We start from the raw sequence: 24,437 nt of genomic DNA on the forward strand, positions 1-24,437 counted from the left end.
GACGCCTCAAGTCCGACCAGATGCTTTCTTTTCTGTCCGGATATGTCTCACGAGCTAACTCTATCATAGCTCGATTGATGCATCGAGTAAGATGTAATCCTAATCCGCAAGTCGTATACGCAGATAACCATCCAATCCCTGTATAAAGCATCATGCGAGTTCGTCCTCCGTAACTAACTCTCGACAAAACTGAGCCAACCGGAGGAATTCAGATTATACTCGGTCATCGAAGCGATTATTCGCCTCGACTCATAAAATCTCGTGAGACATCCGATAGGACGGTGGAAAGAAATGGCTCTCAAAAGCCTCTCGAACTCGGTCCATGTGACGCGCTCACCATAATAGAATGAGTAACCCACGTGCATTAGCTTCATCCCAGTAAATGGTAAGCGGCCACTGCTTTCTCCCACTTGAGCAAGCCATAGAAGAAAGTCGCTCCATAGTCTCTATCCATGACAGAGCCATACTCGGATCAAGATCTCCGCGGAAAAGAGTGAAACGAGTCTTCATCGACTCGGCCGGTCTCTGGAATCCTAGCTCGTGCGGCAATATCGATGAGTCGTGGGCAGGCCACTGGAGCCGATACTACGGTGGTACCGCGGAATAAACTCGAGGAGGAACTCCATCGCTGAATATACCGAGCATAGGCCGTGGTACCGCCTGGGAACAAAAGTGGTGGCAATTGGAGGTACGTAGGAAAAGGTACGGATGTGGGCATTGCCATCAGAATGGGGTGCCACCGTGCTCTGCACAGGTCCAGTGGTGGTGGCACCGAATACGTCGTGAGGCTACTGGAGCGGATGTCGGGTACACCAATGGTACTCCTGATGGTACTGTAAACAGGGTAGGCGTGGATACCGTCCGTGTGGCCAAAGTAGGTATCTCTACAGCGCCATCGGGTTTGAGCCCGATGCTCCCGTCTGAGTCCGCCCCGAGCGGGCTCACTAACGGTGGGCATCTCGGCATATCCAGAGATCCGTGGTCCTCGTGACGTGGTCGCCCGACCACGCTCTCGCAAGAATACTGAGTAGATCGTCCTCATATCGTTAAATTAAATTACGGATATCAATACCAATATAACCAACATAAAATAACAACATACCTATTTCTGTTGGAGATTCCGTCATGTCCGGTCCCCAATTTGACCTCAAAATTCTAAACGTACATATCGCCAATAAATCCGAAACGGAAATCCAAACATAACCATATCGAAAATCCGATAATGCCGGTTTGACTCATGAACCCGGCTAACCTAAATATCCGTAATACCAACAGTATTCGATAAATCTCGAACACAAAAGGTGTATCATAACCCGCTCGATACCACTAAATTGGTATCAGATAATTCAAAATCCAAAAATACGAAACAAAAGATCGTAAAACGTGCTCGATACCACAAAATTGTCACGCCCCAAAGGTGTCCGAGAAAATTTCGGCAGATCTCCCTGTGTGGACAATCAAAATTTTCTACAAGCACTAAATACTCAGCCGCTGGAATAATAACAATAAATAAAATCAATCACCACGCAGGTTATATATATATATATAGATAGTCATACACAACCACGCAGAATAATACTGACTCAAATCAACCCTACTCAACTACACTCAGAAGCCCAATCCGATTTCTTACTCCGTCCAGGCAGGCATGTAGTAGGGTAAATCCAAATCATACGAAAAGTCCATCCAACGGAAAGATTCCATACAATATCCATATGTAAGTCCAAAACAAAACTAAAATAAAGTCCGATAGCGAAAAGCTAAAGTGAAATAACTCAAAAACCAGTAGTGGAGTAGCACTACGTGCAGTGGGGACTAGCGACTGGAACTCCTGACAGCATCAACCCGAAAATAACAACAATGGAGGCGGGTGAGTCCAACACCGTACAGTTGATATGCAGTAAAGAAACAACACCCAAGACTAATCATGCGTACCTCGATAAGAAAGATAAGAATGCATCCGAAATAAACGGAGAATCCGATAACCAGTCCCGAGTATAAGGTCAAAGTTCGAGGGATAAGGAATCACATGACGTCAAACATAGGTATCCAACAATACGCAGCATATAAATGCAGCAAACACAGCAATAAATGCATCATGCATGATGCGAGGTGGTCACCCCTGACGCCAGTCGATCATCTCATACAAAAGTGAGGCCGAGTGGGTAGTGACAACCATGCACTCTGTCGTTACTGATGGTGACCGAGTGGACGGGATGCTGTCGGAGTACACCTATCCTCCTATCCCAAATCATAGATGGGGGAGCGCAATGCTCTCAACTCCCGGTACTCAAAGACGGGGAGGAATCCCTGCCGGATAACACGTTGTGTCCCACTATCCATGAGCGGACCAACGGTGCCTAACAGAGTCCCTGCCGCAACACACTCATCCTGAATCGACCACTAACCCATGAGTGGTGGTGTGTGCAGATCCATGTAACTGGCGATGTGCTCAACAATAATGGAGCGGACTATCGCACAGCATGCAATCATGCAAATGATGCATGGCAATAACCATATAAACATCCTGACCTAATCCATATATATAGAAAAGTGCACCATAGGTCAACGAATCATATCGAATCAAAGGTACACAGAAGGTATAAAAACCTAGGTCCTGAACATGGTCAAGCATGGCATATCACTACCCCTATAAGCATGTATAAACAGGTAAAATATACCTGAGATGCAAAACCCAATCAATCAATCAAGCATGTAAGATTTGGGTAGTGATTAACCGAAACAGATAAGAAACACAATTAATGCAACATGTTAATTTAATTACTAAGCATATCAAATGACATAAGTCAAAAGTACCCGCTTCCAATAGGAATGTCCAAATCCGACATCGAGATACTCGTCTCGCGTCAAAGTCCTGTAATACCAATAGATATACTTTTATTTAGCTAAAATTCAAATGAATTGCTAAATAAATCCTTAAGACTATTTAGGGCAAAAACCCTAATTAATAATCACCAATATACCTAATTCAATTAGGAAAACCCTAATTATTGATCAACCTTAACTGGTCATCAATTAATTTCTCCACAGCAAGACCTAAATCCACAACGTTAAACAATAACCTTACCTTTCACTGATCGGATCAAAGTTGGATATCAAGGAAACAACCAAGGCATTCAATGTTGTGGTAGCCGGAATCCAATAGCTTCACACCACTGTCACTGCCAATTGGAAAACAAATTCCATATCTAACTAATTGGAAATCCCTACAATAGCATACCAAAAATCTACATCACTGTTGAAATTAACAATACCATTACCCGACCTTCTTTTCCGGCGATGGTAGCAACCAGCAGTGGCTGGAATAATCATGTATCAGCCCACTGCCGGAAACCCTAGGTCAGGCGCTGCTCCGTTCAGCCTCAGGTGGTGGCGGCGCCTGGTGCGGCTCGGAAAGGAGGAGAAGGAGAGACGGACCGGCAGAGGGGAGAAGATATCAAGCGGCAGCAGATGCAAACCCAATACTAGGGCACGGCATAGTAAGGGAATAAGAGAAGATATGGCCGGTGGTGGTCGGCGCTGAAAACTTAGAGCTCGGCGTGGAGAGGCCGGCTCTTACTCCTGTGGCCGAAGTGTCTCGGGAGGGTGAGGTACACAGCCCGACCGGTGGTGGCTTGTGCTAGGGCACGGCGACGGCGTCGGCAGAGGAGAAGAAGAGAAACCGCCGGCCGGCGGTTAGGGCAGAGAGGAGGAGAAAGGAGGCGGCGTCGGGATGGGCTCGGGTGCGCGAGGGAGAGAAACGGAGGGATTAAGGAAAATAAAGAAAAATATAAAGAAAAAGAAAAGTAAAAAGGAAAAGAAAAATAAAACTTTTTCCTTACTAAAACTGGGTAGCCTAAACAGACTTTTCCGGGCCCCATCTTGATCCCCGTTAACTCATCCGTACGAACTCCGAAAAATTCCCGAAAAATTTCTAAAAATTCCGGAAAATTCCCTTATTAATATTTGTCATTTTTCCGGTATTTTACAATAATAGCAAACTTCTTTTGGTTTGTGCCAAATGTGTCTGTACATTTTAATTTGCTTATGCTTTGTCAATGGAAATTTTCCCTTTAGGTAGATTAGATGTTCTTAATGTTTTAAGCTGACACTTGAAAAATCCTAGACTTATGGAAAGAATAAATATTATTTTATTTTCTTGAGATATTCACGAAATCTACAAATCTAGAACCCTGTACCATACCTTAAAAAATCTCACAATTTCATTGCCTCTTACTTTCTCCCAAAAACTTTTCAGCCATCAAGCATTACAAGTTTGATTAACATCAAAGAATATTTTGGCTCCTTGCATGTCGGAGTCATGTTAATTATAAAAGTCCATGTTCACACTTCATAGACCATGTTGTAAACAAGAACACTACACACTCTACATCGTTTGGAAAATGCATCTGACATGAGCAAGTTACAGCTCAATTCTGTGGTCTGTCCATGCTATCTTCACTGCAGACTCAATTTTGTGTTCACTAGAGAATGAGAGTCTAAGGACCTGGTTCCTATGCTTGAGTTGAAAGTGTGTACACTTCGGTAGGGATGGCAATGAGTCAGGTTTGGGTCGGATTCTATATCCTCCATACCGATCTCCATTTATTATATTCATCCCCGTCCCATCCGCATCGGGTTTTCAACTTTCATCCCCATACCCATCGGGGATCGGATATCCATTCCCATACCCATGCTCATACCCATCAGAGGATTGGATATCCTCTATACTAATAATTTTCTTCATTCTATCCAACTATCATCATTCTAAAAAAGCATTTTAGAATTAACATCATATCAAAAAAAAAAAAAATTAAAAAATAAATTAAGCATCTATAGTCTACTCCTAATTTAATCATATTCAATAAAAACATATTAAACACCAACAAAAGATAGTGGGTGGTTTTTGTGAAAATAAAATTTTCTTTAATATATGTATATATATAATTTAATCGGGTATTTGGGTCGGATATGTTTAGTTGATTCTACTAAATCCGCTTCCATACTTGATTATCCGATTATTTAATCGGATCCAAAAAAATCCCTCCATACCCTCTTCTATTCGGGTCGGATATCGGATCCTCCATTGGGTTTGGAGGAAATTGCCATCTCTACACTTCGGTTAAAATGTGTCTGGGTTTGGTTCAGCTAAAGAGGACTCATTTTTAACAATGTACAGTTGATTTCACCAAGTAATCCCTAGCAATGCTAGTTTTGGCCCGGAGACAATGAATTGAATTGGTTTTAGAAAATGTAATATAGTGACTAGACCAAACTAGGAAAAAAATGCTTCAACAATTAACCTAAAGTTGCCTTAATTGCCACTCTAAGTTGGTAACTAAAGCTCCCTAACACCGTTGCCCATGGTCACCTTTACTGGGCATCACGAGCACCGCACCACTTATCCCAAGATTACCTGGCATACCGTGGTGTGGCTCTTTCCCGGCAATTCTCTTTGCTCAAATCAAATAACTACCTCTTCCCTCTTGCCAAGATACGTTCCAAGCCACCAGCCACATTTCACGAATTGAATGGTCAACTAGCTAATTATTGGATAATTGTATACATTTGAGATTAGATATATATGATTTTATGCAATTTCTAGTAAAATATTATGAGAGGGAGTTTCCAGTTGGGTATAATTACTAATGTTGGTAATATTAGAGACAACGGTTAACATGACCTGACCTGATTCAAAACATGATTAAGAGAGACAAAACCCGAAAGTGACATGACACAACTTGCTTTTATAAATAGGTTAACCCATCTATGAAGATAATCATTTTGTTTTATTTTTAAATAATTATCTTTATGCTATCTCATATTATTTTTTATTGACTCAAATGACACAACCCATTTATGAAACGATTAACATGATATGACACATATTGTCATGCCTAATAATTGTCCACTAGCTAGTCGCTAATGAAATGTAGCAAATGGGTTGAAATCAATGTTAGAAGTACCTTAATCTACATGTTGAGAAAGGGGTCAGTCTTACCATGTGGAGGAGGTTGTTAAATTTGAGCAAATCAATTTGCCATGCTAGATCATGTCATGTGTTCTACCATGTGTAAGCTTGAGATAAGTTGAGCACTACCTTTGAGGCCTATAAAAGGGGACAATGGGTACAATAACTAACCCAGGCCAGTAACTAAGGTGCCTGTCAATGCATTTACTCCCTTGCTTGATCTAGTCACTTGATATTGATTATGTAAGGTCATCTCAGTTCATCATCTTTCTTCAAGCAAAAGACTATCATTATTATCGCTTCAGTTGAATTTAAATTCACTTTCAACTTCACTTCTTCAGTTGAACACACTCAAGCAGACCTTAAGAGACTGAAGAACTCACACTTGTGTTTGTGCTCAAGGTAATTTGGATAGATTAAGGGAACTTGACTACATCCACATAAGCACAAGGACATATCATGCTCCAGGCCAGGAGATTAGGAGATACCATATATGTACATTGAATACCAAATAAACATACAAGGAATTAGTTACATAATAAATTGGTCAAAGCACAATTGAGTTAATCAGACTATAAAGTTTATCTACAAAAGATAAATTTTTCCATAGTAGGAGAATAGATACTTTGTTGAGTTAAATAGCCCCTTATATCTAAAAGATTTGTAAAAGATAATGAATATACACCCAACGAGAGCTAAAATACCATATGTACAACAATAACTATCTTATGTGGATTATACTTGCAAAGTCTACAATCCAAACAAAGAAATAAATAACACCTATTTTGAATATTTAGTTATATTTATCCATGCAAAACAAAATGGAAGCTAAATACTATGCTACAAATTCAGGTTAATAAACAATGTTGCAAATTTCATTTAATCAATTAGGCAATGACCACAACTAACCCTAGTGACTCCAGGTAGGTTCAGAAAGAGTATACACCTCAAGTAGAACTAGTTTCATACAACATAACAAAACTATGTCGATGTCTGCAATATATAGTCCACATTGGTGGGCCTAGACCCTAAACCCTAAACCCTAAACCCTATACCTTTTTTTAATTTTCTCTTAAGCTAATTTTCATACTTAATTCAAACTTCTTTCTTTTATTTTACTAGATTCCAGTAAGCCTTAACTCCTAGTTCTTTATTTCTTCTCTCCCTTTTACATCTTATTTTTTCCTTTTCATTCCTTGCAACCCTAATGCATTCACAAGTTTCTTTTTTTCCTTTACTCAACAATCTCTTTTCTTTTCATAACCTTCTCGTTTCTGGAGATGTAGTTCTTCTCCAAGTTATCACAACCCCCACTTCTCTCCTTTCCCCTTCCTCTCTTCTTCTTCTCCTCCCTATTCTTCTCTCCTCTTTTTGTTCATTGAAAACTCCTTTCTCTCTATTCAATGAACATAACTATTTCCTTGCAACCCCAGCCCCTTCTTCTTCTTATTAAGCTGAAAGAGCTCCTCTTAAGCAGCCGCAAGTGGCCCTCAAAGGCCAGCAGAGGTGGCTTTCTTTGTATATCACAGTTGACCTTAAGTCCAGGTTACTCTCCTTTTGTATGTGTGTGTGCAGCTAGGGGATACCTTTTTCTGCTGTTTCACAAACATTAACTAATTAAATAATTAATTATAAAGTATTAACTGAGATTTTCTTCTTTCCTTAAAGTAAATATAGCATGGTCATATGCAATCTCAATGTTATTATCATTATCAACCTATGTTTATCTCAAAATTTTGAGTATCTCAAGAGTTTTTTAGGTCAACTATATAAATTTTATCGCTCCATGGAGCTTTTTATGCGAGGCAATATCAACAACAGTATTCAAATTAATTAAAATATTTTGGGCAAAAAATATTCTCAATACTTAAAAGCCATCACCTATTAAAAAAATTAGGTTATAAGTTGTGCGCCTAATGAGACTCAAATAGGTTATAAAATAAAAAATATAAAAAATGTGAAAATTTCAAAAATAATAGAGCAAAGTGCCATAATTCTTTAAAAATTATTTCATGAGTTATAGAGTAAAAAATATCAAAAAATATAATTTTTAATTGTTTCATGAGTTATAAAGTAATATTTGTTCAAAAATATATGTTTTTTTAAATTATAAATTTAAAATATTATTTTTTTTAAAAAGTAATGTAGATCAAATAATACAATTTTTAGAAGAGCAATTTTTTTTTTTGAAAAGGAAATGAAAAATGTAAAAGTTTTGGTCAAAATTGTCCATGTAGAATTTTTTTAAAAAAATATATGAGGTATCTCACATTTTCAGCTTAAATTGTCATGTACACTTTTGTCCAACAGTTATTTTTTGGGTTGTTTGCTTACTTTGAAAATATGGATTAAGTCTAATGAAAATGATCATGCAATATTTTTAGCCATACCTGCTAGAGGACCATTTTAGAGTGTCTACACTAACAACTTTCTATGGTACATCTATATTCACATTCAAAAATTGAGGAGAAAATAACCATGTAGCGATTTTAGCCAAAATTATCATATGACTATTTTGGAGTCGTTTGGCCACTTAAAAGCATGAGTGAACGTCAATAGCTTTGTAAAATACATCTATATATTCAGATTTAAAATTTTAGTAACTTTGATAAAATAAAAATTATATGGTAACTTTGAGTCGTTTGGTCACTTCGAAAGCTTGGGTGATCTCTAATGGCCTCCTAGAATGTATCTATTTGGATCAAAATTAGACTCAAAAAAGTCATTTGGCAAAACTACTAAATCATCATTTTAGAGTCATTTGGTCACATGAAAGTATGAGCTAACACCAGTAGGTTCTTAAAGTGTATCTATCTATTCAAATTTAAAATTTGAGCAACCTAGACTAAGTTTTGAGTTGTTTGGTCACTTTGAAAGCTTAGGTGAACTCTAATGGCTTTCTAAAATATATCTATTTGAAATTAAAATTTGACTAAAAAATGCCGTAATAGATTTGGCAAAACTACTAAAGGGTCTTTTAGAGTCATTTGGTCACTTGAAAGCATGAGTGAACACCAACAGTGTCATAGAGTGCATCGATCTATTCAAATTTAAAATTTGAGTAAATGGTTATGTTGTAGCTTTGACCAAAAGATATATATAATAATTTTTTAATTGTTTGGTCACTTTGAAAGATTGGGTGAACTCTAATGGCCTCCTAAGATGTAATTATGTATTTAGATTCAAGAATTTACTCAAAAGTATCAAATTTATTCAAAAACTACTAAATGATCATTTTAGAATCATTGGTTGCTAAAAAATATTATTATAATATTGATTACTATAAATATTTATTATTTGTTTAAATTAAAATTATAAAATTAGGATTGAGTAAAAATTAATTTCGGATTAACTAAAATCTAGATATGATGATTAGGATCATATAGGTTTAAATTAAATCAAATTAAATTTATTTTAAACATTTTAAGGAGAAAATTTAAGAAAAAGAATAAAAAAATTAAAAAGGATTTTTTTTTCATATATGTAAGGATAAAAGAAATAAAAAAGAAATTAAAATATGGGAAAGAAGGAGAAAGAATTAAAGAGGGAAAGGGTTAAATCATTAAAAAATTAATAGTTAAAAAAATAAAAATGAAAAGAACACAACTAGAGAAAAAAAATTAAAAAATTAATAGTTAAAAAAATTGAAATAAAAACACAGTTAAAGAAAAAAATAAATTGAAAAAAAAAAGCTTAACCTCATGAGGCCATTGTGGTCTTTCGCGAGGCGTTCGTGTAGTCACCGCTATCTTGTGCGAGGCGCCTTCTCGTGAAAGGCGTGCGCCGCTTGCGAGATGTTAGCTACTTGCCTCTTACGAGGCGTCTTCTGTTGGCCTCGCGCTAGGCGTCTGTCGCGGCCATGCCGGCGGCAAGTAGAACGAGATGTTTCACACGATATTTTAATCCATGGTTTAAGGGTATTTGTGATAGAAAACTTTGGGAATAAGGTGTGCGCCTTTGACCTTTTTGAAAAAAAAGTAATTCTACTTAGATTTTTGTCTAATTATTTTGATTGCATTGGTTGATTTTTTTAATCCATGTACTCTTTATATATTTTATTTTAATAGATTTATCTCTTCTAACTATAAAAATTGTATTGATTGCATTTGAACATGACCATACTATTCATCTTGGCAATCCTGTTTATGCTATTTTAAGTTATTTCCTAACAACACTTATATTTGTAAAGTATAATGGGTCGAACTACAACGCTTATATTCGTAATGTATTATGTGTTGAACCACAACCTTATAAAATTTTCTTGGTATGACAATCATACAAGACTTCAGGGCGGTATCATGATTTACCTCTCCCTTCCATAAGGCCTTAGGGCGGGCAATGGAGGGGCGTCTAGAGTGAGTGTAATCACCTTTTGCGTCACATAACTCCATAAGATTTTCTCTATTTTGACCATCCATTACATGTGATTTTGTGGTGTATGAAACCAAATACATGTTAGTTTCAAAAATCACCTTCTATGCAATCATAAGGATGTTAACACTTAACATTTCGTCCCCTCGAGGCGGTGTGGTGGTTGAGGCATGGGATGTTGCCACATTAGGTCATGGGTTCGAAACTCAGCGCGCCTGAGCATGCCTTCCCCCATGCCTTGGCCACTACACTAACGGCTAGTAGTCACATGTGATTTATCTCCTCTGTATTGGACAAATTGATGGGGGTGCGGGGGGCGAGCGTACTTTTGCTACATAAGGATGTTAACACTTCAAACCTTTGTCAATATAATGAGTTCATGATAGATATAAAATATCTTTTTTTTAATAAAAAAATGTAAAGTAATTAATTGTAAAATAAATCACATTAACAAATAAAGACAAGGTCACATTTATAAACTAAAAATATCATTTTTTAATAAAAACATTGCAGAAGATGACAGAAGTTATCAATTTAACAAAATAACAAACACTAGTTTTTATATATGAAACAAGGAATGTCATCTACATGAAATGATTGAATTGATTATGCATCTAAATGTCCTATGTAAAGTAATCGTCTACATGAAATTTATCCCAAGATATGTCATCTCTTCCAAGTGGCTACATCATTCCCTACACGAGCTAAGGTTGCAATGAAGCTAACTTTGCTCATTGCCCATGAACTGCGATAGTGTGAGATTAATATATATACACAAAAGCTAACTAAATGCATACCTTTGGAGGAACTCCATTAGTGTTATGCATGCAATAAATAACCTAGAGGTTGAAAACTCCAAAAGTGAGCATAAAAATTGCAAAAAAGAAATAAGAGAGAAATGCATGATGTAAAATATCTTATAAAAGAATTCAACGAATACATCATCAAGGTTATCATATTCCACCAATTTAACTTCATTAATTTCTTACCACAATTTCTCTTGAATATTTCTTAGATAACTTCATCATTTCTCGCATTTCCTCTTTTACACTCTTACAACTATTTCCTTTTTAATTTCTCCGAAAATCAAACATATACACACATTGTATAGTGAAGATGGCCCACAATATGCCAAATGAAGGATGCATTGTATATATGAATGAACCACATGTAATCCATCCAGAACGAAATGTATTATAAACATATATAAATATATATGGTGAACAACCCACAATCCACCTGGTAAAGATGCATCATATATTTATGGGGTGAATGCTCTGCAATCTACCAAATACAAAATACATCATAAATATATATAAAGGACTAACGATCTACAATCCACCTAGCGATGCACCACTCACACAATCTGCCTAGTGAGAAAAATTCTCATACATAATGGTCAAAGCCTATACATGTGCGAAAAAGCCCAAGGACCCACCCTTTCTTAGTGTGGAGCCTATGCTCTATAACATAAGTAATTTGGTCAATTATTAATTCAATATAAGCCATCATGCAACTCCTTCAAAACGTGGAGCCAAAGCTCTATGTTATAAGTAATAACGGAACTCTTTTAGAGAGCGAAGCTGAAGTCCGTAACTACAAGTTGAAATTCTATAGTACAAGTGTTGCATTTATAGTTCTATTTAGTATAAGGTTATACAATTCCTTTTAGAGAGCAGAGCTGAAGCTAACTATAAACCATTTATTTGTTATTTTATTTATTCGGCGATATAATCATACATTTAGTTTTTTTTGTAATTTTTTAGGGTAGCTCATACTCTTATGAAATCACTATTAATTTCCATTCTCTTTATATTTTATTTTTATTAATCATTTTTGTTATAAACAAATTCTAAGAAGCAACAAGGAAGGATGAATAGAAATAAGATCAAGTAAGGACAAGCAATGTGAAGGCATATATCAAGCAACAAGAGTAAACACAAACATTGAAATAGTTTGCTTTTCTAACCACTTGATAATTATATCTACTTTTATAAAATTGAATATGTGTAAGGTAAGTACAATGAAACAAGCAAGAAAACCCCACCTACTCAAAGGCTTAGAACACACTGACTTTCCTTGAGAAAAGTCGCTCCTGCTCATGGTCCTTGCCATACTTCAGTGCTGAATAGATTCCCTAGGCATCAATCCATAATGTAAAGCTAAGTCCATGCCTCTATGCCCCAAAATTAGAGGTTCAAGATATCTTTGTTAGCTTCTAAATGATTAAGCTGCATTAGTCTTGCTTGCATCTTCCGCCTTTGCCAATTTGCTACAATTTGTGTATCATCAGAGCCAACTTCTAATCTTTAACTCTGGAAGACAACCAATTAGTAGGAATAGGGTGTTCTCCATAAAGAATTTTTGGATTACTTGTATACTAGTTTGAATAGTTGGTTTTAAATCATTGTAATGAATAAATCCTCCTCTCCCTGCTACTTCTAAATATTTTGTTATCTTCTCCTCCCTCTTTAGGATCCTGCAATTCGCCATCACAGTCAATGCATTGGAGGAGCTCCCATATTTAGTATATGAGGTTGGGGGACTCTCCTCGATTTGGTCTTGAAGAGGCTTTCCATGTTCTCCAGTGGAAGGTAACATGGGGTAACGACTTGGCAAGTAGCAACGATTGAGGAGCCTTGGTTGATGCTCCCTCTGCTGGAATGTTGGGGGTTGCTGGCGGCATAATAAGGAACAAAAAAGGGAGAATATGTAGGAGGAGAAATAGGGTTTTATTATTATTTTTCACTTTTACAAAACAAAGGCCATAATTTTTTAGAAATTACAATTTACCTCATTAAAATTTAGGAATACAACAAGCTAAGGAAAAGTTTTGTTGCTTTCCTCAACTCAAGCAATATTAATACCATAGTTATTAAAAGTGCTCGCCTAGCTGTGACTAAGCGCAAGGTGCAGCCAGGCGTACGCGCCTGGTCGCCTTAAGCGTGCTCCTTGTGAGAGGTGACAGGCATGCTCGAGGTGCGATTTTTCTCTCATTGAAGCGAGACATACAAGTGCAAATCAGACCCAAAAAAACTTTTTAAAGCCTATCCCATACCTTTAATTACCCCTTTTAGTTAATTACATAGCATGCATACCACACTTATTTTGTGAATGAAATTGGAGTGTTTTTGAACATGCAAGTATAAATATTTAAGAAAATATTAAGCAAGTTTATTATAAAAAAATAAAATCAAAATATTTTTTATTTTGTGTGAAGCTTCATTTCAAAAGAAGAAACAAGTTGAAACAAAAAAGACTAAATGATTTAGATTTATTAATATAATAGGGCTTTGAGGTGTTGATATGATATGTGTGATATTGTCGATCCTCTATTTCTTTAGATGAGATAGACGTTAGCAATGAATGGGTGATGGGAGGATTGAATGATAACATTGATGAAGGAAATGATTTAGTATTTGATGATCACAATTCGATTTGGAGGGAAGTTGCACGAGCTTCTAGAATGGGTGAAGATGCCTACCATTTTAGATCTCGAGTGTCGTCTTCTTCAAAAGAGGTAAGGGAAACTATATCAAAAGGGAACTAAGAGAAGATCTTTTACAAGATAAAGAGGAGGAAATACAAATTTGAAACATATGGTGATGATGATAATATTATGATTGAGGAAGACGATGAAGATTTTGATGATTTTGATATTTGATTTTTTTTTTAATTTGAATTATGTGTATAACGTATTTATTTGCTAGTGAATTTTATATTTATATTATTGTTTAATATTTTATAGACTCTAGTTTTGTTAGTGAAATATTTTGGTAGAAATTCTCCATATATATTTGAAAGGGCGCCTTACTTCAATAAGGTGACCGCCTCACCTTGCTGTGCGCCTCAGGGCCCATAGCATCTATGTACTTTTGGGCACCTCACGCCTTAAATAACTATGATTAATATGTCTATCGAAAAGTAATTCAATTGCATTTACCCTACATCAGCAGCATTAGATTTTTCTTAGGTTTGAAATGCATTTACATCAGATTGAAAGAAATCCTGCATTTTGAACTATAACTGTAATTACCATCCTTGGAATAGACCACCTATTCAATAGGAAATCAACTGTATGCAATTTGCTTAGTGGGGCTCAAATAGAATCTTCATTAAGACGGTTTGAATATTTACTGAACTACTTTTGGCAAATTTCAATGTACTTAATCTGCCACTAAAATGTATTAATAAAAACGGAAATATTTAAAATTTTCATGTTGTCCATGAATACATAAAAAATGTCTGATACTTGTAAACTCCTATTATGGTCCTCTGTATGACTGGAGGATGATTGTAGCAGCCTGCTTATCTCTTCAATAAGAATATAAAGCACTTAAGAACTTTAGATGCAAAATTCATATGCCATTTGACCTATGACATCAATCTACTTACAACAGAATCATTCTTGAGTTATTTGTTTTCTTACTGACATTCCTTTGTCATCTGTGGGAACATTTAAGTTTGGCCATACATGATAAGCTCCATAGGTTTTGATCATTCAGAGTTGTCATCTGCTATTGTCACACATTTCTCGTTTTGCTATGTTGATCATTTCAGTGACACTACCAATTGATTGGCTTAGCTTCTGACAAGTATTCTTACCTTTTCAGGATATCCAAGAATATTTGGAAGGATGCAGGTTCCTGCCAAAGCTGAATAATGAGCTTCCAAATCAAAGAAATTCCACTTACAAGGAAAGACTTGGTAGATTACAGAACTTGGTCCTTATCATGGTGAGTTTAGATTTGTCTCTTTGTCTCTTTATCTGTCTGGCAAATTCGTTTTTTTTTGTCCAACTTAAAGTCTAGTCAGCTGCTAGAGTTATCTGGTTCTGCTAAAACTTTCCATTCCGCTCTTAAATGGTTGGAACTTTTCTGTAACATTGCAGTTTGAACATGACACAATATTAATTCCTCGAGAGACTGCTTGGTTTGGATACTATCCGGATGGTACTTTTACTACTGTTTTGCCTCCACAGCAGGTAGCTTTTGGATTTATTATTATTATGATGATGATGACATCAATGACCATGATGATTGTTATGTGAGGTTAATTTGTAGTTCTGGCACTCATCCTTAAGATGAATTGTGTTATCTCTTTTATTAAAGCTTGTGTTGATTCAATTCAATTCAGGGCTTTCTTATTTTAAAATCTACTGCAACCACCAATCAATAAATTTCTTTTTTTTTTCATTAATATTAGACAAAAAAAAAAAAAATCATGCCCTTTAGTGAACCTTAATTATAGTAACAGAAGAAAGTTATGACTGTTACATTTGCAAATATAGTTCTCCAGAGGAGCAGGTTTTGTTTTAAAAAATATTGTGTTTCATCATCAAGCCATGTTAGTCCCAACTATATGGTACATAACATAGATTGTCCTCCACTGAACTATAATGCAAGACTTCTAAAATACCAGTAGTTAAACTGATTTTGGTCCTCAATCAAAATGGTTTGTTACCAATGCTGATCTGTGTCTACACATGTCCATATCGACGTTAAATTGGAGGAGAAAAAGGAGTAAGAGTGGCAGAAAAAGAGGAGGAAGAAGGTGGGATGCATATGGTTTTTTGCCACTGCCTTCAAAACTAGGGTTCGGCCAAAAACTATTTGTTCATTCTACATAAGGTCTTATAACCATCCATCACTCTTCCCTACTGAGATCACCTTCACAGAATTGCCGGGAACATGAAATGACATGTCCAACATGGTAATCTTTCCAATGTTCTGTCTCTTGGTGTGAGCCAAGTATGATATGTCATGACATCATGAGATTCAGACTTTAGCCACTTCTTCCATAAGAGTTGTGATCATTATTATGTCATCATTAGCCAAGTAAACCTTTCCACCTCGCATCTGATGCACCAAAATAAGCAGTGTTAACCAAAAGACATCTCCAAATATACTGTAAGATTACAATTGGAGTTCCTAAGCTTTAGTTGATAACACTAATAGTCTTTTAAAATGATTTTGATGACCATCAAAATTGCTTGCGGCCTTCTGAAATGATTCTTTTTAGATTTTTGCTGGCATAATTTATTGCTTTGTGTTTCTTTTTAATGCGTAGCTTTAATCCAAGAAGTAATACTGCAGACAACACTCTACACTGAAGACTGGATTGGCCTAAAGGCTCTGGATGAAGCTGGGCGGGTTAAATATCTTACCGTCCAAGGAAACCATCTCCGAATCTCTCGGGATGATATGAAAAAGTATATAGTTCCTTACTTGGAAGACGGACCACCAATATTCCCGAAAGAAAAACTTCTGGTTTCACAATGGGGAGAGATGACACCGGTTGCTGATGATCATCTGCTTTCCTCCACTTAAAGAACTTTATGAGCAATGTATGGTTACATAAAACATATATCCTACGATATTAATGTGCCTAAATGGAACTTGTGGAATCTAGTTATATTATAAGTTCCTATATATTGTAGATGATATATATGTGACTACTACTACACTTAAAATTTGCATTGGTTCTATTTGGGCATTGTCATGGCTCTATAACTACAACAATGGCTAGTTTTCCTTGGAGTTGTAAGAATGGTCCAGGTCCTCATGTGGTACTAAAGAAGTCAAGGTGAAGTTATGATGGCTAGAGGACATCTCTCCTTGGTTCTCAAATTCTTCTGCAAGCAGATTGACCAAATTCTGAAAGTAATGTGTGGTACAAGTTTGTAAAGATGGAATGATATGCTAGTATATGCAATGTTTACTTCTTTAGTATTTTATTCACTAATTATGTCAGTTGGAACGTTCATTATTCTTTTTAGGAAAGAAAAAAAAAGAGTCTAAAATAGAAATTAAAGCTAATTTGTTACTTTTTTACATTGCTCCAAGAATTAACTAAATAGAGGTGTAAATGATAAACTGACTGCTTAAACCCCACGTAATTCTGCTAGACTTTAAGTGTGTGGCTTCCTATCGGTAGTGGTACGACTTTATAATATGTTTTTATGAAGAAAAAATGAATAAACTAGTTGTTCTACAAGGAATAATAGCACAGGAACTTGATTTTCTTCTTTGGCACAATTTTGTTGTTATGCATGATGCTTAGTTGTGGCTTTGTTTCCTGTGGAATTCTTTCCGCATTGAACTGAAAGCAACTCTGTTAAAACCTTCCAAGAGTTTAATGTAGGATTCTTGGAACCTTTATTGAGCAATAACAATCGTATGTAACTTTACATCTGTTGTTTTAAGCTCAATAACAATCGTATGCAACATTTGACAACTTATTTTAGGTTCATTACAATTAATTTCAATCAATAAACGTTAACCCTAAATCATGCCCATCGAGTCAATCATCCATTAAACAATTTCTTTTTCTATAGTTCGCTGTCCTAATGTTTTTTTTTAAACATTTAGAATTGATTTAGACATCTAAAATAAATCTATACCTATTGATTGATCAAATACTTTTGAGGAATACAAATTTTTGATGCTTTTCTGTTGGTGTTGGATGTAAAATATTTAATCCAGAGTTTTGATATATGATTAAGGTTAAAGTTATATTAGTTATGATCTAACAAGTAGGGTTAAGTTTGCAAGTGCATGTTACTTGATAAGTGTTGAAGTCATGGTTGTGAATTAGACAGTGACTAAGTCTTAGTGGAACTGGGCATATGAAGTCCTAATTGGGAGTGAGGTATGAGCTAAGTCTTTGGTTGGAGACCAAATAGATAAATTGCTAGTTGGAGACTAGGTGAATAAAGTCCAAGTGATTAAGACTTGACAGACAAATTCCTAGTTGGAGGTTAGGTGAATCAAGTTCAAGTGATTAAGGCTTGACATACAAAAGTTCTCGTTGGATGTTAGGTGAATCAAGTACAGATGGAGTAACTTTAAGTTCTGTATCATACTCATTACGTGTGATCACTATAGGGAAGCATGTTTGGTGGTTCCAGACAATCGGATGGAGTCTGGGAGCGACTGCATGGTGAAAAATGTCGATGAAGGGATTTCAGAGGATCCAAGCGACCATATTGGGTCTAGGATACGAGTAATCGAAACAGCTTCCAAGCGACTGGAAGATGGTTAACAATTCGAACGAGACAGGTCAAGATTAGATTTGGCCTATCTCTAGGTGATTGAAGGGCGTCCAGTCTACCAGAGAGCTTCGCTAACATTATTGAACGGATAACTATTGTAGCCACGCCAACACTTATCTTAGCGATCGGAAGGGTACTATAAAAGGAGATTTGAGGTAAAGCTTACAAATTACTCAATCTCTCATTTTTTACTCAATGTCTCATTTACATATTCTCTTGTGCCCGTGCTCTTGTGCTCTTTCACTTTTTGTCTTAGGACACACTGCAACTTACGCTTCATTTCTGATCGACAACACCTAAAGTAACATCTTTATTTGTTTTAGTATTGCTATATTTGGTATATTGCGCTTAACTTTTTAGATTTTTTTCTATTAGGTTTCTCCACATAGGAGAAATTTAGAAATAATTAATCATATTTTATAATTACAACGTGTATCTATACTTTTGAATTGATTAATCAACTTCTTGCATACTTAATTGTTAGCTAATTTTATTACATACCTATATTGCATTGTCTTACTTAATTGAATTAGTTTAAGTAATTTTTATTTTCGTTGTGTTATTCTACTTGATTTAATTATTTTATTATCTGCTCATTTTAAAATACTTAACACTATTCACCCTTCTCTAGCGTCTAGTTTGATCCTACATTTTCTAATTTAACCCATAGGGTTTCTAAAATTATATTTTGGTCCTCTATACCTTAGATCTTGTCGGCTAAATTCGTCCCTTGGTTTTTCAATAACAACTTGAGATTTTTTTATCCAATAAATTTTTTCTTCTAAGGTTAGTTTCAAGGATTATATCGAGTCCTTTAACCTTAAATTTTCAACTAATACAATATCAAATTCTTCTTTCGAATAGGAATTTGTTAATTTATTCTCTAAATCAATCTTAATATATTTTCAGTTCTATGCATTTATTTTTAACTTTACATAATGAACTAAAAAACATCTTAATAACATCGTCTAATTTGTCTAAGGGTAAATTACGTACCTCACTATATCAGATTCGTAGGTCAAAGCTCCCCCTACACTATTGTTTTCTTCGGATGAGGTGAAATCTTCTTCTTCACTGCTGATTGCCATGAATGATAGACCATGCATTTGTTCTAATCCTAAGTCTTTTGATGTCTCATCTCAAGTTAGGGATGGCAATGGGGCGGGGCGGGGGCGGGTTTGTCATTCCCATCCCCGCCCCGTTCTTATTTTTTCGGGTTCGGGGATTCCCCGAACCCGAACCCACGGGTTCGGGGATTCCCCATCCCCGTCCCATTTCTAAATTTAATTTATATTATTATTATTATTATTTAATAATAATTATTAATGATAATATTAATATTAATATCAATATCAATAATATTATTATTAATAATATTTTCAAAATTTTTAATAATAATATTAACACTATTATTAATATTTTTTTTAAAAAATCATATTATTATTTATTAATATTAATAATAATAATATTCGGGACGGGTTCGGGGATGGGGATAGTATTCCCATACCCGCCCCAAACCCGCCCCATCCCCGAAAAATCGGGGATCCCCATCTCCATTTCGGGTTTTCCCCGCGGGGCCCCAAACCCGCGGGGAAAATTGCCATCCCTATCTCAAGTTGCCTTCAAGTTTCTTTGCTTGTACTTCATTGGTGTCTTATCTTTGCCCATTTCTTAGTTTTTTTTTGAGTTTGGGAAATTATACTTGATGTGACCATTCTCATCACAATTGAAGCATCTCACCATTTCTGTTCTATTTCTTCTTTAATAATTTTGATGTTTGTCTCCTGTCAAAATTGTTAGATTTGAAATTTTTCTTCATTTTCCTTACCAAGAATGCTTCTTGATCTTCATCCATTGATGACTTCTAATTTGATTTGCTTTTCTTTGCTGATAGGGATATATTGTGGTTTGGAATTCATGTTTTAGTTCAAATATGTACATCTAGATTCATATAATTCCATGGTAGTAAAGAAATCTTCAAACTACTTACCTTAAGGTTCTTCGAAACATAATAGGAGTCCACCATCACCATTGATATCCATTCTTGAGTACATAGGAATGCATTTATAACATATCTCAAAATATCCTGATTTGACACTATCTCTTTGAGGTTATGGATTATGGAGATTTATTAGAATCTCCTTAAGCCTGACATGTAATTGTGCAACCTTTTCCTATTTTTCTAATCGGAGATTGCTGAGTTGACTTCTTAGTAGATCAAGTTTGGCCAATTTTATCTCCAAGGTGCCTTTATAGAGCTCTAGTAATTTCTCTCTGAGTTCTTTAGCGGAGTGATAAGTCCTGATTTTATTTAGTCCCTACATAGATAGTACACTTAATAGATAGAATTCATCCTTAACATTGGTTATGAATTCTTCTGGTTGCTTTTTAGTCTATCTATGCTACTCGAGTTCTTCTCCATTTTCTCCTGGGTACTTCAAAAGCATATTTACTACATAACATAATTTTAAAATAAGTTTTGAAAAATACTTTCATCTTTTTTTCTACATGGTGAATTCACATTCGAACTTTGGTGAATGGATGGTTGAACCCGTCATTCCTCCCGATCTAGTTGCTTAATCAACGATTATTCGTTTTAGGCGATCCTGCTTTGATATCAATTGTTCGTGTTGTGGAAAAATCACTAGGGGATGGGGTGAATAATGTACTTACAAATCAAACATTCTTTTCTCTAGCTAATTACTTTGCAAGGACATACACTAATATATGAATAAGTAAGAACATAAACGAGATGGACATAGTTGTTTACTTGGTTCACAACCCTAGGTTGCTACTCCAAGGCTTATGCACAGAAATACTCATCCACTATCCTTCTCCTCTTCGGTAACATGTTGGGGGTGGAAAAACCTCTTACAACTTTGGAGTACAACAGAGAAGAAAAATAATAAAGCTTAGAGGGAGTTGAAGCACTAGTCATTGTTGTGTGTTGTATCTTCAATTGAGCTCCTCGCCTTTTTTATAGTCTTTATTCTAGCATGTCCGATTGTTCCAAAAGACTTGTTCAGTTGACTGAAAACTGCTAACTTAGCAAGTTGATCTAATCCACATGATACTCTTTACTCATCCCTTTGTTAACGTGACATACATTCAATCAATCTAATAACTTACCATTCGATTGAAACTTGGTCAGCTTTGGATAACTTCTTTGGATATGTTGCCATGTGTTCTTTAGTCGCCCGATCCTACTTACATCGGATCCCTGTTGCTGGATCAGTTTCCACGTGGGTTTCGGTCACATGATCCCATTGTTCAATCGACTGATACAATCTCTAGCGATGACCTTGCACATGATTCCTTTCGACTTCTTATCCCTCAGATGCTCACTCTTGTGCTATCCTTCTCTCTCCACTAGATTATTCTCCCGTAACTTCTTGTAACTCGGATGCACTGAGCCCGTCGGCTCCCTTCCCGTATCATCTTTCTCTTTCATTTGTGTCCTTTGCTAAGGTCTTGTCATCTTCGATCCTCCTTTTCATTTTCAACCTCTTGGGCGACTCATACCACCCTTCATTATACTCCATTGGATCTTGAGCCATTAGGTAATTGTGTGTTCTCTTAAGTTTTACACACTTAGATACACACATTAGACTGAAAAACAAGGCCTAATTTAAACTCATTTGATAACACATCAAATAACCATGGCTTAACCACTTAAGGTTCTAACAATAAGGAATCTGAAGTTGCCCTCCAATTGATCGACTAAGAAGGGAATTAATCTTGAAGGAGGGAGATGGGGTCAATCCCTTGATCTTGGATGGCTAGTGCATCATCAACAAATACTAGGACCTCAATTTCTAACCAAATCTTTCTGGTAGGTGCTAGGCGTACCTTAGTGAGGGGAGTCATCTCGATGGCTCCTGACTACCCTTCCCTTGACCCACCAGCAAGATTTAGGGACTTACACAATCGCAGCCACATTTATGTGGTTTGGCAGTCTTATAGCCTCCTACTCTATAGTTTATGATTTGTTAGTGGATCATTCTTGGAGAACACTACTATCTTTCTCCTTCTTATAACTTTTTCAGTGGTGGAAAATCTCTTACAAGCTCAAGAAAATAAAGGAATTACAATAAAATCTTAAGTACATAAGAGAAGCTCATAATAAGACAACCAACCTTATTTTTGGCACCTTGAATCCTCCAACGAACTCTTCTTTTATAGCCTTCAACCCTCCAACATCTTTTGTTGTTAGTTGCCTAACAGTCAAGTGGTTTGCACCGTTAGTTAACTGGTCTTCATGATCTGACCATTATCACACAACAATATCTCCTTTATACTATTCAAATAAACAAGCGATCGATAAACAACTTACCATCAATCGATTGTTTGCCATTAGATGACTAAGCCATGAATATGACTATTCTTTTTGTTAGCTTCTCAGTCCTAGTTAGCTATCCTAGCCGACTGTCTATTAGACAACTTGAATCCATGCCAATTAACTATTCCAACCCAAAACCCCAACTTACCATAACTTCAAGGTTTTAGTTTATCAATCGAGTACATATTTCATCAATAGACACCAACACTAGTCGACTAGATTCCACGACTAGTCAATTGGTCAACCCTTAAACCATAAATATATTTAAGTTATTGGGTTTCTTAGCTACCAGTCAATTGTTATTCATCACCATGCAGTTGACTAACAACCAACTTCTAAGATTGAGTCTATCTATGTTGAGTTCTACCCTTCGTCCTCGTGGATACAAGTCAATCATCACTCATAGCTAACTATAGACTTACTATCGCAACTTGACTTTGCCCTCAACCATCTCTTAGGTTACTCAGTCCCTTGAATGTGCATGAGCTCTCGATTCTTCTAATGTCATCCTTCTCCCCTTCACTTATGAAGTGAACCTCCGGTAGTTATCATCCTCACTACCTTAATGCTCCTTGTCATGCAGTCCCTCAATCTACCTCATGCAACATTTTTTGATCCCTTATGGACATCAAGCCATCAAGTTTCCAACTTGATCATGCCAAGTCATTACTCTAGAGCCACTCGAGCACCACCTTATTGTTCCTCATTCTATGATTCCTCAAATGACTCATACCATCTTTCTTTAATCTAATCGAGTCATTCAAGCCTTAAGCGTTCCACCTTGACCACACTAAACATCATATACTCAATCTTATTGAGCCACGAGCTCTCCAAGCTCTATATGTGTTCTTGCAAGTTACTGTATATTCAAACACATAAAATACATAGGGTATGCTTTAACTTAATTTTTTTTTGTCCAAATATCAAAATTTAAGGCCACATTAGACCACTTGAAGCACGATTGCACCAATATATTATTCTCTTGTAATGACTTAAGCATCATATAAACCTTGTCAAAAATAACTTCCAACACCCTCTAGTATTTGCTCTAGTGTGTGCAAATCAGGTCATGACATGTAAGTCAGACCACACTGTGTAGGTCGAGCTATACCTCCACCACAGCATCCTTCTTATCAACAAATCTTTGCATCATCACTTCCACCACAACATCTCACAAGTATATTTCAACAATATCAAAGTGAAGAAACAGACAAGCCAAAGAGGATCAAATGAGTGATCAAGATAGATGGAACAAAACAAACATCCTCAAAGTAGATCTTACGTTGAGAAAATTGTTAATTAATTTTAAGTATTGTATAATGCAGCGATTAGTGATTTCTATTGTTTTTTCTCCTATTTCTCATTTATCACTAGATAATTTGTAATATTAGTGGTTGTTTAGTTAACATAATAATGACTAGTGTTCTAAAAATCGATTTAGGCAGTCGTATAGGAATAAGGCGCCAGCCAACCACACTGAAACCATACTAGTCGGCCAGCCTATAGGTGGTCTTTGCGCTAGGCGGGATTACGGGACCCCAGACACCCCTAGACGCCGTCTAATCGATCGAATCATTTAGGCACCATAGAAATAGTGTAGGTTTTCATGATTTTTTTAGTTTGAGCTTTTAAATTTAAAGCTGAATTAAAAAAAATGTAATCCTTTTTTTGTGTTAGGCTTAAGTTTTATAAGTCCTAGACTT

The 24,437-nt window shown here is 36.0% G+C and overlaps 1 protein-coding gene and 1 long non-coding RNA gene across 3 annotated transcripts in view; one reads left to right on the plus strand and one right to left on the minus strand.

The window, feature by feature from the left end:
• Window positions 1-16,829, plus strand: part of LOC121998238 (palmitoyl-protein thioesterase 1-like) — a 39,443-nt gene extending 22,614 nt beyond the window's left edge. For both annotated transcript variants that reach the window (XM_042553055.1, XM_042553054.1), the window contains 3 exons: window positions 14,956-15,078; window positions 15,234-15,326; window positions 16,438-16,829. In XM_042553055.1, the coding sequence (XP_042408989.1) occupies window positions 14,956-15,078; window positions 15,234-15,326; window positions 16,438-16,671 (450 nt within the window). In that variant the 3' untranslated portion in view covers window positions 16,672-16,829. The remainder of the gene's footprint in view (window positions 1-14,955; window positions 15,079-15,233; window positions 15,327-16,437) is intronic.
• Window positions 2,823-3,757, minus strand: LOC121998241. The gene is made up of 3 exons (XR_006116456.1): window positions 3,287-3,757; window positions 3,089-3,182; window positions 2,823-2,875 (listed from the first exon to the last, which is right to left on the minus strand). It is a non-coding gene; the product is annotated as an uncharacterized LOC121998241 (long non-coding RNA).
• Window positions 16,830-24,437: the final 7,608 nt, after the last annotated feature.

Source organism: Zingiber officinale, chromosome 6A, assembly GCF_018446385.1.
Source record: "Zingiber officinale cultivar Zhangliang chromosome 6A, Zo_v1.1, whole genome shotgun sequence".
Taxonomy (NCBI): Eukaryota; Viridiplantae; Streptophyta; class Magnoliopsida; order Zingiberales; family Zingiberaceae; genus Zingiber; species Zingiber officinale.